The following is a 19,266-nucleotide window of genomic DNA, read 5'->3' on the forward strand; positions in this document are numbered from 1 at the left end:
CTTCGCATTTATCTTCAGTTTACATGTTTGATGGTTTTTCTTTCTCCTCCCAACAGAATGTTAATAGTTTCTGGGGCGAGCTAAAAGTGAAAAAAATCCTCTTTTTTCGAAACATTAGATTCCTTTGTGTGAATATTGAAAGAAATTGACATAAATGCAAAGTATGATACTTGATCTCTATAATCATTTGTGGCATTCAGCTTAAACAGGCAGTATAATTTCAATTTGGCATGCACTCAGCTAACAAGGTTTTCACCATTTTCCTTCGCCTCCGAGTCTCCTCCCCATCGTTTTATCCTGTCTCTGGCAAGGGAAGCCTGTACCAGATAACCGAAGTGAAAATAAGTCAACATCTCTTTTAAATATGAGATTAGTTCTATGCATTGATGGGTAACAAATATTTACACTATTGGGTTACTGTTAAGGTAATTATACGTAAATAAACATAAAAAATATGATATAAATGATAACTAACTTCTATCATGGGTTAAACTAATACTACTACAACAACAACAACAAGAAACCCAATATAATCTCACATAGTGAGGTCTGAGGAGGGTAGTGTACGCAACCTTATATTAAACTAAAACGATAATATAAAAAATCTTCTCATTGCCCGTGTATATAACTTGAGAAAACAAGAGTTTGATTCTTGATGTGTGCCTTACCTCCTTGTTCCAATTAGTTCGAAGGACCATCATGATCAAGACACCAGTTTGAAGAGTCATACCTGCTAGCATCCCATACCAGATTCCCTGAGAATTTCATGCACAACATTTAAATAACAATATAATGTCTTAGAATTATAAGAATCTTGGAGCTGATGTTCGTATGGCAATTGATTAAACAATTTTGTTTCAAGTGAGATAAAGGAACTCATACCTTAACACCAATGTCAAGGAGGAAGCCAAGTATAAGACCTATGGGAATACCAAACAAATAGTAGCAAGCTATGTTCACATATGCAACATATGCTTGCCACCCTGCTCCAATGGCCACCCCTGCAATTACAGGAAATCTACCAAGTCACCAACCTTCACGCTTAGACCATCTAACAATTGTATATATCAATCGAATCAACCAACCATATCTCAATCTCAAACTAGTTGAAACATGATTTTTTTTTAAATGGCGTCACTTGCATACCATTTGCTCACGCGAGTGTTCTTACATTTCAATTTTTATACATGTGGTTGTCTACTTGAGTTTTGCGTAAAAGAGTTCTCTTTACAAATATTAATTTGATGACTTTGGCGCGATAAAATTAAAAAGTTAGGTGACCATGAAATTATCCCAAATTTTCTATATTCCGTCCGTTTTATTAGCCAATAAAATAATTGTGCAAAAAAGATCAAAGAGCAGGTAAGTTGAGTACCAGAAAGAGTAGGTTGAAGACTGCTAACAATAATGGTGACTGCTAACATAGGTGTGAGCTCATATACAACCTGCTGGACTTCCTCATTATTTGAAAACAATGGAGGATACCAACTCCGAGAAAAAAGTAGAACCAATGAGAGGAAGACGCCGGCTAAAAGAGAAGTGATGGAGGCTATTATTACTGAAAATTTTGCAGTTCTTGGATGCCCTGCTCCTAGTTCATTCGATACTCTCACGCTGCATCAAATGATAACAATTTTAAGGGTGTTGCTTGCTCTAACAACAACGTGCGAATTAAGTGACAGTCATTAATTATAATCTAAATGGGATAATATATATACACACACCTTATTGCGGCATTGAACCCAAGTGCCACCATGAACGTCCAGCCTTCTATATTCATGCTGCAATATTTGAAATAACATCAACTTAACCAAAAAAAGAAAAAACATTGCCCAACCCCATGCCCATATATGTGCATATGGTAGTCACTAGTGGCATTAGGATTTCAATAAGCAATATTGATCTATTTATCAAATTAGTGTATGGAGAGCATACATGGAATCCTAGTTGAGAGCAAAGTTCAGGACCAACAAAGAGAATGGAAAAAATGAGAAAATTAAATTGCTTTCACTATACGCGACTGCTTTATATACACAGTTAGCTAACTAGTTAGCCAACAATCTATATTAACTATCTGTTAAATAGACCAAAAAGCCCTTGTAGCAACGTGTCAAGTGACTCCTTCTTTAATAGTCCCCCTCAAGCTACGTGGTGCAAACACATTAAGTACACCAAGCTTGGAAATCAAGTATTCATATGTATGTTGCCAAGTCCCTTTGTCAACAAATCAGCTGATCCCTGGTATTGATATACTCAGTCTTCACCATGCCCTTCAGAATTTTCTCCCTGATAAGGTGACAATCTATTTCAATGTGCTTCGTTCTTTCATGAAAAATTAGATTTGTAGGTATCTATATGGCTATCTTGCTGTCAATATGGATATGAACCGGTAGTTTCACCTCAATCCCAACTTCCTTTATTAATCTTAAAAGCCATGTTAGCTCTGCAACTATTGAGACAAGGCTTCTGCACTCTGCTTCTGCAGAGTTCTAGACACTATGGTCTGCTTCTTTGACTTCCAAGAAACCAAATAATCTCCTAATTTTGATGAAGAATTCTAGCACTGACTTCCTAGAGTGTGGGCAAGCTGCTCAGTCAGCATCAAAAAATGCTGTCGCAGTTCCATTGTTGCACCTTGACAACAACACTCCTTGTCCTGGTCTTTGTTTTACATATCTAACCACCCTTCATGCAACATCAATGTGAGACTTCTTAGGTTGCTGTAGGAACTGGCTAAGAGTCCACACACCAAATGCTATGTTAGGCCTGGTTATTATAAATTATAGTAACTTCCCAATTAATCTCTGATACATTCCTATATCAGGCAACAACTCATCTCTGGTGCAACTTGATGCTCCTACATGATCATCAAATTACTTAGTAGTTATATTAGTATTGACTTCAAGTAGAGTACCAGCTGGTTTAGATGCTCCTAGTCCCAGATCACATATCAGCTCTAAGGCATATTTTTTATAATGCATCAATAATCCATCTTTACTCCTTACAAACTCTATTCCAGGGAAGTACTTTATCTCTCCTAAATCCTTCATCTTAAAGGCTTGTTGTAAGATTAACTTTGTACTCTCTATAAGTTCTAAATGACTACCTGTAATCAACATATCGTCTACATATACCAAGATTGCTATAATGTTGTTGTCAGTCTTCCTCATAAATAGCGAATAATCATGTTGTCTAAAACCAAAGCACAAAAGAACTTCTGAAAGCTTAGCATCATACATGGCTTCTATGAGTCTGCATATCTCTTCCCCTCACTCTGAAATCCCTGAGGCGATTCCTTATAGATTTCATCAAGCAAGTCATCTTATAAGAATACATTATACACATCTATCTGATGGATATGTCAATGTTGTGCAACTGCAATAGGTAAGATGGTCCTAATTGTTACCATTTTTACAACATGCGAAAAAGTCTTCGAGTAGTCAATCTCTTCTCTTTGACTATATCTTTTTGTCAATATTAGTCTTGCTTTGAACCTCTCTACCTCACCTGTGGCCTTATACTTCACGATATATACCCACTTGCAGTTTTTCCTATTGGTAAATGAACTACATCCTAGGTGTGATTGCTCTACGGCAGCAATCTCAGATTGCATAACCTCAACTCACCTAGGGTTCTTGATAGCTTTAGCATCGAATGATGGCTCCACAATAGAAAATAAAGTTGCTATATAAGCCTGATATGACGGTGCCAAGGTCTCATAAGTCATATAGTGAGAGAAAGTATACGGAACATCTTGATAAACTAGCAAGGTTACAAAGTCCTTCATCAGTAAAAGAGGATTTATATTCTTGGAATTTCTCCTCAGAGGAACCCCAAAAGGAGGAACCTCAGAAGGAAGCACATAATTTTGAGGCATGAGATCATTTTGATGAGCAAAAAGTTGATTAGAGCGAGGAAGTTCTGGCTCATCAGCATTAGCTTTTGGCACATCAGCATTAGCTATAACACTCTCATCAACATCAGTTACTAGGTTGATATCAAGATCCACATGAGAATCACTAGTGCTTTTTGCATCATCAACAGACTGTAAGGATAGTCCTGTTTCAGACCAAGAGTCTTCTTCATCAGGCACTACACCTCAGAATTGAGTGTGTTCAGCAAGACCCGAACTGACAATAGTTCACTTCTTGAAGGGAAAAATATTTTCTTTGAAAGTAATATCCCTATTAACAAAGAAAAAGTAATTAGTTAAATCAAGGAGTATATAACCATTTTGAGTTTCTAAGTAGCCCATTACGATTGTAGGAATTTTTCTAGACTTGAACTTGTTAGCCTCGTGGGATATCTTAGCATAACACAAACACCCCAATACCATCGAGTTCCTTACCACCTTCACCTTCCTAGTAAAGAGATCCTAAAATATAAGGAAATCGGGGAAAAATATAGCAGAGCATTACAGATCCTTAGTCATCTTAGATACTGAAAGAAAATTATACTTTGGATCAGAGACCATGTGATTTATGGCGCTTGTGTCAACTATCTATTCTTCATGAGGACTATCATTTGCTTACTCTGCTCCCCCTTAGCAAAGCAATTACCATTACCAACAGAGGATTGGCCCTCAGTAATCACACTATAGGCATTTGCACTGTAGGACCAGCTCCCCTTTCTTCTTAAGTTAAAGTCAGGAGGATACCCTATAATCTTGTAACATTTCTCTTTGTTATGGACTTTCATTTTATAAAATTCAAATTGAACACTAAAGTTCTTTTTAGGTTTCTAATAAGTATCAGTCTTAGCAGTAAAGAGTGATGTGGATTCATAATGGCATTAGGTGCAAAAGACTTAACACTAGCATTTGCAACAATTTATTCTCTGACTCTCATTCCTCGTAATCATAACATAAGCTTGATTAATAGAGGGTATATGAGCCATCAACAGAATCTAACTTCTAGCTTGGGAATAGGATTCATTCAACCCCATCAGAAATTGAAATAACTTCTGACTCGCATATGTACTACATAATCTCTCGATTTCACACAATTGCAACCATGAGAAGGTACTAGAGTCTCAAACTCATACTAAAGGTCCTTATGCCTTGAGTAATAAACGGATATAGATGATGTACCTTGAGTAGGAGTGGATATCTCTTTGTGCAAGTATAAAGACTTGGAGGCATTAACTTTGTCAAAGCATTTATGAAGATCTACCCAGACCGCCTGAGCACCGTATCTATAGACACTCCAGTAATTAGCTCCTTAGACACAAAATTCATCAATCACGCACGACCAATAAGCCCTAATCTTCAATTGGTGATAGCCCGATCTCAAGTCAATCTTCGAGAATACCCTGGTACCCTGAATCTGATCTAACAAATCATCAATAGGAGGCTATAAATACTTGTTCTTGATAGTGACCCTACCTGTGATTAATATCCACCCTCATAGAACTACCTTTCTTCTTCACAAATAACATCGGCACACCCCAAGGAGAAATACTTGTCCTGATGAATGCCTTATCCAAAACTCCTGTAACTGCTCCTTCAACTCTTTTAACTTAGTTGGAACCATGTGAATTGCAACACTCTCACTAGTACCATAATCCTTTTTGAGTTTCTCCTTCACTGAGTACTATCCAAAAAACCTAGCTTGTTGCATCCCATGAGTGCGATCTTCATCGAGCGACTCTAAAGAGAATAATTCCCGGTTCCAGTCAATTGAACAGAGCTAGGAAAAGATCCACATGTATCAGAAGCATAGAAATAAAGTGGATGATTGTGACCGAGTTTAACCTCGAATTCATCGTCTTCAACTACGTCTGACATTGTTACCCACCGTGAGCAATTAACGAAACAAAATGAAGAAAGACGAAACCCCATACACAAAAGAGATCGAGAAGAAACCGCCTTTGAGTGGATCTAGAATCTCTAGCCCAAAGGTTCTGATACCATGTCAAATTGTTGAATTGAGAGCAAACATAGAACCTTATTTGAGAGCAAAGTTAAAAACCAACAAAGAGAAATGGAGAAAATGAGAAAACTGAATTACTTCCACTCTATGCAGCTGCTTTACATACGCAATTAGCTAACTAGTTAGGCAACAATCTCTACTAACTAACTATATGTTAAACACACCAAATAGCCCATGTAGCCACCTGCCTCCTTCTCAAATACCCACTCCTTCTTTAACACTATTATAACAATTCAGCTTGTAGTAAATTTGGTCATTTAAAATTATAATATGAAGTTTTTGAGACTTTACATTTTGTCCTAAATAAATAGTACATTTTAACATTACAGGATTTTTGGTTGGTGTTTGATTATTGTATATATATGCATATTCTCTTTTAGAACACATATAATTAAAGAGATTTTTTTTCTTTTCAAAGCTACACAAAATATGAGTTAGTAATATTTAAGGGGATATAACAGAGTTAAGCCTAGTTTGTATACGGGTATAACCGAGGGTAATATATACGGAGTCAAAAGAAGCAAAGGCACGATTATACGGGGTCGGAATCAAAGCCGGAACGCCTCGTACTAAGGTACGAACGGAGTGGTCACCACCGGGCTTGATAAGACATTACTTCCCCGATCCCGAAACTAGCTCCGAGACCTCAGAAGACACAATAACGGTTACCCACGACTATCACGGCGCAGATTTCGGCCCGTATCGATAGCAGATCATTGATTAACAAAAAAGAAGATTTTTTACCTTTCTTAGAATTGTACTAGGGTTAAAACTCTCCTACTATATAAAGGGGGTAGTTTTTATTGTATGGACACATTGTAACACGCATAATTTTTACTACTCTCTAGCTATAGAAAAATTGTTGCTTTACTGTTCATTCTCTATTGGCTCCGAACCGAGGGTCCGATCGAGGGCAAAACTATTGTCCAACCCAAGTTCCAGCTGGGTCATAACATTACAACTGGTTTAATTATTCATTTTATCTTTTATTCATTTATCTAACATCCTCAATTACTTGTATTAAATCAATTCACATATTCTTAAAACCACGTAAAATTTTAATTGTTATCCATTTTAAGGGTAAACAGTTTGGCGCCCACCGTGGGGCTAAGAATAATAGTGGTGGTTTAATATAAATCTCCATAATACACTCTATTTTATACTTGTTCTTTAAGGTCTCAATTTCATGTCACCTTAAAAATATCAAATTCTTAGTCCGCTCACTTTGAACGTTGAGGATGGGCCTGGCCATCATGGAAAAAACAACAATCTGGTGCCTAGCAATGAGGTGCCCCCTGCTGATCCCAACGGGGTCCCAGTCACATACACAGTCAATGCTAACTCACATGTGGCCATCGACGCCAATCTCCCTACAGACCCCGAAAATAGCGTTCGCGGAGGAACCCGACCAACGACTCAAGGAGCACCCGAAGGCAAAGGTGACAGGGTTTCTCTACGATTGATCTTCGAAATTCTGCAGGCTCAGAAAATGGCGAGAGCGCAGCTGCAAAACCAAAGCCACGCCCCCAGTAGAGTTGAGCCCGAACAGCCCCGGAAAAACACCCGAAGAAATGAGCAGATCACCGAAAGGCCGGGCGAAGCTGAGTCCGATGTGAGCCCTGAAGTAATGAAAATGTTAGAGGCATTAACGAAACGAGTGGAATCTGGTGAAAAGAAAATCGAGGCAAACGACAAGAAGGTAGAGACATATAATTACCGAGTTGATCAAATCCCAGGAGTGCCTCCAATATTGAAGGGCCCGGACTCCAAGAAATTTGTCCAAAAGCCTTTCGCTCCGAGTGCGGCACCGAAACTAATCCCGAAGAGGTTTTAGATGCCTGATATTCCAAAATATAATGGAACCACGGATCCAAATGAGCATGTGACCTCATACACATGTGCCATCAAAGGTAACGACTTGGAAGACGACGAAATCGAGTCAGTGTTATTAAAGAAGTTTGGGGAAACTCTGTTAAAAGGAGCGATGATATGGTAACACAACATGCCCCCAAATTCCATTGATTCATTCGCTATGCTCGCAAATGCTTTTGTGGAGGCTCATGCCGGGGTCATTAAGGTCGAGACAAGAAAATCGGACCTTTTCAAGGTTAAGCAAAGGGACAACGAGATGCTTAGGGAGTTCATATCGAGGTTTCAAATGGAACGGATGGACCTGCCTCTGGTTGCGGACGGTTGGGCCGTTCAGGCATTTACTCAGGGACTCAACCCCCGAAGCTCCTTGGCTTCGCAGCAGCTGAAACAAAACTTGGTAGAATACTCGGCGCCATTGGTTCTTCTCACTGTTGAAAAAGAAGAATAATTTTTTCTGGACCCCGGAATGCCAACAAGCTTTGGAAGAACTTAAACGATACCTTTCGAGTCCTCCACTGCTCCACACTCCGAAGGAGGATGAGTAACTTTACCTCTACTTGGCAGTGTCCCAGGTGGTGGTACGTGGAGTTTTGGTCCGGGAAGAGGAAAGTATGCAATTTTCAATTTACTATGTCAGTAGAACTCTAGGCGAGGTTGAAACAAGGTATCCCCACCTGGAAATATTGGCGCTCGCTTTGTTAAGCGCAGAAAACTAAAATTGTACTTTCAATGTCACCCCATATGTGTTGCAACCTCTTACCCACTGAGAAACATCATGCACAAGCCCGGACTCTCTGGATGATTGGCCAAATGGACCGTCAAAATCAGTGGGTACGATATTGAGTATCGACCCCAAACTGCCATAAAATCTCAAATTTTGGCCGGCTTCGTGGTCGACTTTACGCCGACCTTAGTGCCCGAAGTCGAAAGAGAATTATTGTTAGCCTTGGGGACTACCTCGGGAATTTGGACCCTTTTTACGGACGATGCCTCAAACGCAAATGGGTGCAGGCTCGGCATTGTGCTGAAGCCTCCTACGGGGAATGTAGTTAGGCAGTCTATTAGAACTGTAAAATTAACTAACAATGAGGCCGAGTATGAGGGCATCATTTCAGTTCTAGAATTGGCTAAAAGCCTTGGGGCCGAGATGGTCGAAGCTAAGTGCGATTCCCTCCTTGTGGTAAATCAAGTCAATGGGACATTCAAAGTAAAAGAGGAATGAATGTAAAGGTATTTGGACAAGTTACAGGTAATGCTGCATCAATTCAAGGAATGGACTCTACAATACGTGCCCCGAGATTAGAACAACGAGGCCGATACTTTGGCTAACTTGAGGTCCTCGGTTAATAATGATGAGTTTAGCTCAGGGACAGTAGTACAACTCATGAAGTCGATAGTAGAATAAGGTCACGCCGAAGTAAACTCCATGAGTTTAACTTGGGATTGGAGGAACAAGTACATAGATTTCTTGAAGACTGGAAAATTACCCTCGGATCCTAAGGAATCGAGAGCTCTGCATACGAAGGCTTCCAGGTTTAGCTTGTCCGAAGGGACTCTATTCAGAAGAACGTTCGACGGCCCACTGTCCATATGCTTGGGGCCGGGAGGTACCGAATATATCTTGAGAGAAGTTCACGAAGGCACTTGCGGGAACCATTCGGGAGCAGAATCTTTGGTTCTGAAATTAATCAGGACTGGCTATTACTGGATTGACATGGAGAAAGACGCGAAGGACTTTGTACGAAGATGCGATGGCTGCCAGAGACATGCACCGATGATCCATCAACCAGGAGAGCTACTCTATTCGGTCTTATCCCCATGGTCGTTCATGAAATGGGGAACATACATTATCGGTCCCCTGTTATGGGCACTGGTAAGGCTCAATTCATATTATTCATGACCGATTATTTTTCTAAATGGGTCGAAGCTCAAGCGTTCGAGAAAATCCGGGAAAAAAAGTCATTGACTTCATTTGGGACCACATAATATGCCAATTCGGATACCGACCGAGATCGTATGTGATAATGGGAAACAGTTCGTCGGCAGCAAGGTAAATAAGTTCTTCGAAGATCATAAGATAAAGAAAATACTATCAACACCTTACCACCTGAGTGAAAACGAACAAGCAGAATCTACGAACAAGACCATTTTCCAAAATCTGAAAAAGAGGTTGACCGATGCCAAAGGAAAATGGAAGGAAATCCTGCCCAAAGTCCTGTGGGCGTACCGTACGACTCCAAAATCTAGTACCGGGGCCACCCCGTTCTCACTGGTCTACGGTGCCGAAGCCTTAATACCGGTCGAAGTGGGAGAACCGAGCCTCAGGTTCCAATATGCGACCGAAGAGTCGAATGGCGAGGCCATGATCACGAGCCTAGAACTATTGGATGAAAAACGTGAGGCCGCCCTAGTCCGGATGGCCACCCAAAAATAATGGACAGAAAGATACTACAACCGAAGAGCTAACCTCCGACACTTCAAGATCAGGGACTTGGTGTTGAGGAAAGTAACACTACACACTCGGGACCCGAACGAGGGGAAGATGGGACCAAATTGGGAAGGACCATACCGAATCATCGGAGTTACCGATAAAGGCTCATGCAAACTCGAAGAGGGAAACAGTGTGCAACTGCCGAACAATTAAAACGTGACACACATAAAATGGTACTACTACTAAGGTACAATCTCAACTACTCTTTTATCATGTTATGAATCAAACTAACACTTGCAGGCAACACTCAAGAATGGATGTGGCTATTAGGTCTGAAAGCACGCGTTGCACTCTTTTTCCCTTGAACCGGTTTTGTCCCAAAATGAATTTTTCTGCAAGGTTTTTAACGAGGCAATAGTAAAACAAGCTAACTTAGATTCGAAGGCCGGTCTCAAATCGTAGTCAATGGGTGTTCATTCTGTATCAACAGTATCCGATCGACCTTGAATATTGGGGGCCATAATCCCCGGGTTAAGGCTCTTAGCAATGAAGGGAGGACACTTCGTACTTGAGTAGCTAAGGCTCGGTAGTTAGGATACATTGTAAGGGCCAAACGGTAGTAAGAACCGTGCCCACGTAGCCCACCTTAGCCATGATATAAATTTTTATCATGTACTTTACACATTGAAATGAAAGAAAGTTCCGCGTTGCTATTATACATTTTCTTGCCTCTTAAAACCCTGGATCCTAAGAGCCCAAGGTCTACCCCTACTCGGGGACTATCAAGCCCAAGGGCTACCCTTACTCGGGGACTATCATCCGAAAAAGGTTCGAACGAACCGGGCTACTAGATCCCGTTTCGAACCTAAGGGCTACCCTTACTCGGGGACTATCATCCAAAAAATGCTCGGATGAACCGGGCTACTAGATCCTGGGAGCACCAAACCTATTGGATGGTTTCCAAAAACAAAAGGCTGCGGCCACCCAAAAAATGGCTCGAAGACGTCCGAAGCTCGTAATCAAAAGAAAGGCCTTTATAAAAATTCAAAACCTGCTAAAAGGTTACCCTCGGCAAAAGCACTGTCTAAAATCACTTAAGCATCTTGAAAAAACTTCCAATCACATCGAGTTTTTAAAGCCTCGAACAAACAAGGTTGTATCGAAGTCAGTCTCCATTCGAACTTCTGAAAAAACGGACGCCCTATAACTATATTGGATTCTATGATAAGGCATTAGGGACATTGCAAGAATAGAAATTATTAAAAGATGCTAAAAAAGTAGACACTCAGAATTGCCAGAAAGGGAAAATTTTATATATTCCAGAATATACTTACAAAGGCCCAACAAAAACGGCCTCAAAATAAACAAAAATGTACATAAGACAAAAACCAAAAAAGTACTAAGGCATCCACACCTGATCTTCACCAGAGCCCGACTCTTCGCTAGAACCGTCGGAGCTTTCGGGTTCCTATGAACCCTCGGAACCCTCAGAGCCTTTTGCATTTTCGGGCTCATAAAGCTTCCTCGCCTTGGCTTAAGATTTTTTGGCTTCTTTGATCTCAGCCGACATGTCAAAGCCTCGAGTGTGGATATCCTCGAGGGTCTCTCTACGGGATAACCGCTTCATATATTCGGCCTTTGCCTTCAGGCAGACTTCGGCTGCCTCCACATCGGCGTTGTATTGGGCCACCATTTCGTTGGCATCGGCGGAGGTAGTAGCCAAGTAGGACTTTATTGCCTCGTATTCTCTACTGAGGGTGTCCCTATCAATGACAACCAAGCTCAGTTGTGCTCAGAGATCGTCGTTCAATTGAGACCACTTGTCAGCTTTCTCCTTCGCAACCCAGAGTTGGACCTCTACTGATGCCAGCTTCACCTTGGCAGTTTCCTTATCCGAAGCCAGAAGGTCCATTCTGCTTTTCCACCCATCGGCCATGGCTTGGACCTCGTTCATCTCGGCTCCGGAGTTGGTTAATTAGGTCGATATTCTGTTGGACTTGTGAGGTTGTATTGTTAGTCACCACGGCAAGCTCCTCATTTTTTAGTCACCATGGCAAGCTCGTCGTTTTTAACCTCAAAGACCTTTACCTTTTCAACCAGGTCGGCATGATCCCACCTCAGGATCAAAGTCTCCTTCTAAGCCCTGTCCAGCTCGGCCCAAAGACCATTGATGGCCCTATCCTATTGCTCACTAAGGAGATTGAACATATCCTTTTTTCGGGCCTGTTCCTTGTGGTTGAACTCGAGCTGACTGATTTCCAAGCGATACTGAAGTAAGCTCTCATGGTGAAGCACTGAAGCCTGTAAAGAAAGGGAACTAAGTAAGAAACGTCAAAGGGAGACTTTAAGTGGTTCATAAGGGAAAGTTTGAAGGTTACAAAACCTTACTCTGTTCAATGCCTGTTGTGCCTCGTTGAAGAGACTCAACGTGCCCACCTCATTCATCTTTGACTGGTCCTCCTCGGTTAACAGGCATCGGAGGTAGCTGGCTACGCCTACTGGAGCGGATAGGACCCGAGCATCCTTCGAAACTATGATAACAACCGTCCTCTTACGCTCAGGGTCCGCGTTCAGCGCAGGGAACTGCCTCACCAATCTTGGGCTCGTGCTCGGCCCGTCAGTTCCCATAGGTACGTCCTTCTTCGGTATCTCCAGGTGGCCCAACCCGAAAACATCTTCCAATGTAGACGTATCCATGCCTTCTAAGAAAGAGTGGAGAAGGTCTTCTGCACCTTGTGCCCCTTCACTTGATTTTTCTTTGCCGGCTTGGGCCTCTTCGAGCATGGATTCGGTGTAGGAGGGCGTCTACATGATGTCTATCACATCAGTCGCCTCTTTTGATACAGAAGCGGCTTCTCGGGAGGTCTTAGCCCCCTTTCCATCTCGGCCTCTCGAATCAGGGGAAGGTCGTCCTCATGACCCTTCCCCTTGGTTGCTGCCTACTCCCCCGCAAGGGTCAATCCATGGGCAACAAAGATATCATCTTCTTCGGGCTCATCCCTAAGCCGGTAAAGCAAATGAGAGTCTGGTACCCGTGGCACAATATTCCTTTTGGGCTTACGGGACCGAGTGAACGACCTCCTTTTTATCTTCACCTCGGACCCCTATAAGCCCGAGGATTTTCTTTTCCTCCGCGGCAGCCCCGGGCTGTCCTGTAATGGAGGGATCAACGGACAGGGATGTATCCTCGCCCCCTTTCAGCGGCCTAAGTTCAGTGGTCTTAGGCAAACCTGCGAAGGAAAGAGAAAGGATCAGCGTTATGTATGTTCGAGGCATAATATTGACTATTCTAAGAAGAGCCTTACCATGTGAACGGGCCTCCCATAGGCCCTTTGAAAGATTGCGCTACGAGCGCTCAAAATATGACATCTGCTTGCAGATGCCTTTGATCCACTCCTTGAGCCGGGGGACCGCATTGGGAACCCGAGCAACAACTGCACGATCACAAATACTGACGTTGAGAAGGGGAACAAAAGAAAACTCGACACTTAAGGAAAAAGTGCACTTACGCGTTGCATTCCACTTCTCGGGGAATGGCAGAAACTCGGGAGGGATTAAATCTTCGGTCTTCACTCGAACGAAGCACCCCTGCTAGCCTTGGTCTCGGTCCTCGTCGATACTCGAAAAGGGGGCCTTGCTGGCCCGGCGAGTGATCTTGATTAGTCCCTCTCGGAAGATTCAGAGACTGTATAGGCGGAGCAGGTGGTCGAGGGTGAACCGACGAGACTCGGTGTTATTCGCAAAGTAACAGAGGAGGATCACGATCTTCCAAAGAGACAGGTGGATTTGCCCAAGGCACACCTCGTATCTTTTGCAAAAGTCCAAAACAACTGGGTATACATGGCCTAGTATGAAGGGATAAGTGTAAACACTTAAATACCCCTTCACGTGAGTGGTGATGTCGTCCTCAGGCCCGGGGACTACCACGTCCTTACCTCCCCAGTTACAATCCTCTCGGACAATGGGAAGGGTATCTTCGGTGATAGAGCATATATACCTCGATGCCCTTTCACCTCGGTCTTGTTTGGACGAGGCCTTCTTAATTTGAAGTCGTCTAAGGTCGAGCAGCCCCCAGGAATAAAGCTCTTCATGGGGGGCTCTGGAGCCGATTCAGCGGCAACCATCTCGGGAGCAACCGCTTCGGGAGCAGCCATCTCGAGAACAACTACTTCAGGAGCGGCCGCCTCGGTACCTGTTACCGGGTGAGAAGACAAAGAGGCAGCTTGTTGAGGAACTGATTTGAAAGTTTTAGCCATTACTATCTGAGAAAGTTTGAAAACTTAAAAAAAAGTATGAAGGTTTGAAGGAACAAGTTTGAAGGCTAAAGAAAAAAGTACGAAGATTTGAAGGTAGGATAAAGATCTGGATAAGAACCTAAGAACAAATATGAAGATTTGGAGATCAAAGATGAAGATATGAAGGTTTGAAAGAGTTGGTAACAACTAGAAAATTCGAAGGTAGAAGCTTGGATCGGAAAGTGGAAAAAGAGCAAAGGGTAGAAGCTTTTATAAGGGTAGTACGCGACGTTTCACATTCAGGAGCGACCAGCCGATGATTGACACATGTCCGAAGTCAGAACGATATGACTGATGGGACGTTTCGACTTCTTTGTCCTTTTGGTTGTAACGTACGAAGGAAGGAACCGAGGAACATCTATCGTTTCCCATCATTTCGGTAAACCTACTCTCTAAGAAATGAGGGGAATATCTGTATACAGATAAAACCGGGGGTAACCTATACGGGGTCAAAAGAAGCAAAGGACGATTATACGGGGTCAGAATCAAAGCCGGAACGCCTTGTACTAAGGTCCGAACGGAGTGGTCGCCACCAGGCTTGATAAGACATTACTTCTCCGATCCCGAAACGAGCTCCGAGACCTCGGAAGACACGATAACGGTTACCCACGACCAACAGAGGGCCGCGATATCTGCACCCCATCAGATATCACGGCGCATATCTCGGCCCGTATCGGTAGTGGATCAGTGATTAACAAAAAAGAAGATTTTTTACCTTTCTTAGAATTGTACTAGGGGTGAAACTTTCCTACTTTATAAAGGGGGATAGTTTTTATTGAATGGACATATTGTAATACGCATATCAAAGGAATACAATTTCATTTTTACTGCTCTCTAGCTATAGAAAAATTGTTGCTTTACTGTTCATTGTTCATTCTCTATTGGCTCCGAACCGAGGGTCCAATTGAGGGCAAAACTATTGTCCAACCCAAGTTCCAATTAGGTCATAGCATTACAACTAGTTTGATTATTCGTTTTATTTTTCATTCATTTATCTAACATCCTCAATTACTTGTATTGAATCAATCTACATATCTTTAAAACCACGTATAAATTTAATTATTATTTATTTTAAGGGTAAACATAGTTAATGGTTTCATCTTTGAACACATTATTAAAATGAAAGCTATTAATTCCCAAGATCTTCTCTTCTATCTCCCTGTCCCCATTATTCGCGGATTGATATCTATGTAATAAAATATTTTCAAAAAATTTATTAGTTGTACTTTCCGTGAGAACAATACGATTGAGGCTAATAACGCCACGTTGACTCTAAACTTAGAAAATTCCTTAGTCAAATGGTACAGCTACTTATTAGTGCTACTATGGTAAATAAATTAATTCAATAAGAAGATTTCGCATCAGCTTTTGGTCCACAGTACGAAAGAGTTGGTCATTTTCCAATAAGGATTCGTGCCAAATTAAATAAAACTATGTCAATATCACATGGAAATTAAATTGCGAACTCACCAAATAGAAATTGCATCCACAGCTACTTCAGCATTCTTGAGGTATCCAGCAACGAGAATTAGTGCCATAAAGTACCACATCTCTAAGCTGCAATAAATCTTGAAATACCCTTTGTTACCATACTTTTAGCCGGTTAGACTTGGAATTAAGTCTAAACACAAAGGAAGAAAATAACAGTAGGAGCAATATAAAAGGAAGACAACTACAAATAGATAAAAGAATTTTTACACTATTAGTGAATTTGAATGATAATGACATACAGTTAAACCTCTCTATAACAGTCTCGTTTGTTCTGATATTTTTAGCTGGTATAGTGAAGTGCTTTTGTAGAGAACATATATTATAACATAATGTAAAAATCGATTGCGAAAAAACTTGACTTTTATAGATTGTTATATAGAGATGCTGTTATAGAGAAGTCTGACTGTATAACCATCCATTAAAAGTATAGTTGTTAACGTGACATATATATATATATAATCCTAGCCCTAGGTGCTAGTTACAAGGATACTCAGCGCCAAAGTTCGAATCACAGGATTGTTTATTCATTCTTCAGTTTAAGAATTCAGAATCCCTAAATAGTTCTTAATCACATGATCAACACTGCCCAAATGGTGCCGGGATTCCAGAAGCTTTTGTCACAGTTGGCTACACAGCGTAATTATATCCTTTTATTTTTCTATCAATGCAGCAGTTAGCATCATTTATTTGACCGTTGAATAGCGAAATTGGGGGATCTAAGTTTATTTATATGAAGTACAACAGAACATGGGCATAATTAAAGTCCTCTTCGTCATTTCCTTTTCTTGTTTGAGGGGAAGTTGACGGTTGAAGGAGAGGAGGATGAATGGTGTTTAGTCTTTCAAATATTAAGATAAAGATAGGTCAACAAGAAATGATCACGTCTATTTATTGCTAGTAAATATTAAGACCGAGACATATAAAGATGCATTGTTGATAACATAATACGAGTATACGACAGCTTTTATACATGAAACTTATGTCTTACGTTTCATATTACTTAAAATTATCATCAATAGAAGTCCCTAACTTCCTTTAAAGAAATAGTTTGGATAGTGATAAAAATTTAAGAAATGCTACTAGTAAAAGCTTCAAGATTTGCATGATCAAAATTATAACTTACATGTGTGACATATGTAATTTTATTTTATTTGTGTATATGTTTGTTCTTCATCTAACTTCTAACCAACTTTCGGAAGTAAGTCCTTTTTGGGTCTTTCCTATTGGATAAGGACCATTAATATCATAACGTAATATTATAAGTAAAATGGTTCTAAGTATTCTTTTCTGGGGTTGAAAATGGTTTGAAGTATGAAATCATAAATGCATTGCGTACTAATAAATAAAAGCTGAATAATCTAACTACACCACAAGAGTTATAACTTAATCTATTATTGCAGATCACATGCCTTATTTTATTCGTTGCAGGTATTATGAATATACAATTACCTTTTAAATAATTTTATAATGTAATTTTTTTTTGTATGTTATGTCTGTTTATAAAAATTAAACTTATAATCTAAACGACTTCAATCAAGAAACTCACCAGAGCATGACAGCCGATGCAAAAGATAGTTTAACAAAATCCCAAAGATTTTGAAAAGCCTTTAAAGAAAATCCAGACCAAGCTTGTCCACAAGTCCCACTGAAAATATACACCAGCTGAGCCACCACTATGAACCACCACGAACCATTCAGCACCACCGCACCACCCACCAGTCCCCACCCTAACTTGATCATCAACAGCCAACTGAGCAATGTGTGTCCGATTAGACCAATCGCCGCTATGGCCGCCATCACCATGATCTTGCTTTGAGCTTGCAAGAATTTTTGTATCGGAAAGTTCAGTGCATAGGCGAACAACTGTGGAATCATCCACACAGCAAACATACCTGTAAATCGGTGAATTCAAGATTTAGAGTTAATAAATTCAGAATAAGTATGATATTGAGTATCTTATTATATCTATGTATTTAATTTCCTTTTTTTCTTCTTTTTTGTTTTGCATACGCGTGCGGCGTGTATAAGAAATGAGTTCTAACTGCGTCTGTATACCTGCCCATTTCGATATATCTGCCGTTTGACCGATGAATTTGAGAAGTGGGGTGGCGAAAATGTAAGGAAATATTAGAACCAGGGCTGTGGTAGTGAGGATTACCCAAGATCGTTGCATATAAGTTCCTAGCATTTCAAGTTGTTTTGCTCCAAATGCTTGTCCACATAGTGTCTCCAATGCACTTCCCATGCCCAACTGTGATCACAATAAACCTCGTTAACAGCAAAGACGAATTCAGAATTTCGTAAGTCAGTCATCGATTTTATTATGTGTAAATAATTTTTATATGTATATATGGATCGAGCCAAAATCCATGAGTTCAGCTTATCCACAAAGTTCATCCTAAAATCCATCTAGCTCTAATTAACAATATTTATTAATCTCTCCTAAAATGATAGACAAAGATCAAATTCAACCTACTTTCATAGCCAAATCGACTATAAATTATGGTCTGTTGAAAATAAAATTTTAATAAGTAGTAATATATGTAATTTCAGTTTTTTCTATTTTTAAACAATCATATATTTTAAAGTCATGTATAAGGTAGAGATGTATCATACCATGACACCAAAAGCAAAACCAGCAATGACAGAGTTTTCAATGGAGACGGCCGCTAGTTGAATGGTACCAACATGACCAGCAAACACTTGAGTTACGGCACCGATGGAGTATTGGCAAACAGAAGTGAAAATGGCTGGAGCAGCAAGGTACCATAGTTTCTTGGACTCTACTGAAAACTCTCGGATTAAATCTTTCACTCCACGGATTTGTTGGATATCATCTTCGTCAGCTTTGAATGAAGAATGAGTAAAAGACCAATTTGATGGCTTCAGTATTGGGCTGTGCAACTCATGATCATCTTCGTTGTAATTTCCTATTGGTGTCAGAAGTGGTACCTCTGTATCCTTGGCCATCGTTTCCATTAATGGGAGGAAAGGGCTAGTATTTAAATTATTTGTTCACTCTTGGTTGTTAGAAGTGTGGCAGACGAGGTTTTAAATAGAATGGCATAGCTAGTATTTGATTAATATTTGTTCATTTTTGTCGTCATTAAATAGTCTTTACTTTTTATTTTTTTATACTTAGAAAACACTTATGAACTGCTTATAATTTTTAAAGATGACCAATGTATAGGTGGCGTGGACTGTATATACAGATGGTTAATGGGGCCTTTTGCTAACATGAAGATAT

General features: G+C 40.5%; 1 protein-coding gene across 1 annotated transcript; it reads right to left on the bottom strand.

Annotated features, from left to right (window-relative positions):
- Positions 1-87: 87 nt before the first annotated feature.
- On the bottom strand, positions 88-19,054 carry LOC104088639 (protein DETOXIFICATION 29). Its single transcript, XM_009593348.4, has 9 exons — positions 18,636-19,054; positions 18,075-18,270; positions 17,566-17,911; positions 15,999-16,085; positions 1,725-1,781; positions 1,376-1,614; positions 883-1,001; positions 669-755; positions 88-317 (listed from the first exon to the last, which is right to left on the bottom strand). Exons 1-9 carry the CDS (start codon positions 18,996-18,998, stop codon positions 237-239), a joined length of 1,575 nt encoding a protein of 524 aa, XP_009591643.1. The 5' UTR covers positions 18,999-19,054; the 3' UTR covers positions 88-236.
- Positions 19,055-19,266: the final 212 nt, after the last annotated feature.

This window comes from Nicotiana tomentosiformis, chromosome 10 (assembly GCF_000390325.3).
Source record: "Nicotiana tomentosiformis chromosome 10, ASM39032v3, whole genome shotgun sequence".
NCBI classification, from domain to species: Eukaryota; Viridiplantae; Streptophyta; class Magnoliopsida; order Solanales; family Solanaceae; genus Nicotiana; species Nicotiana tomentosiformis.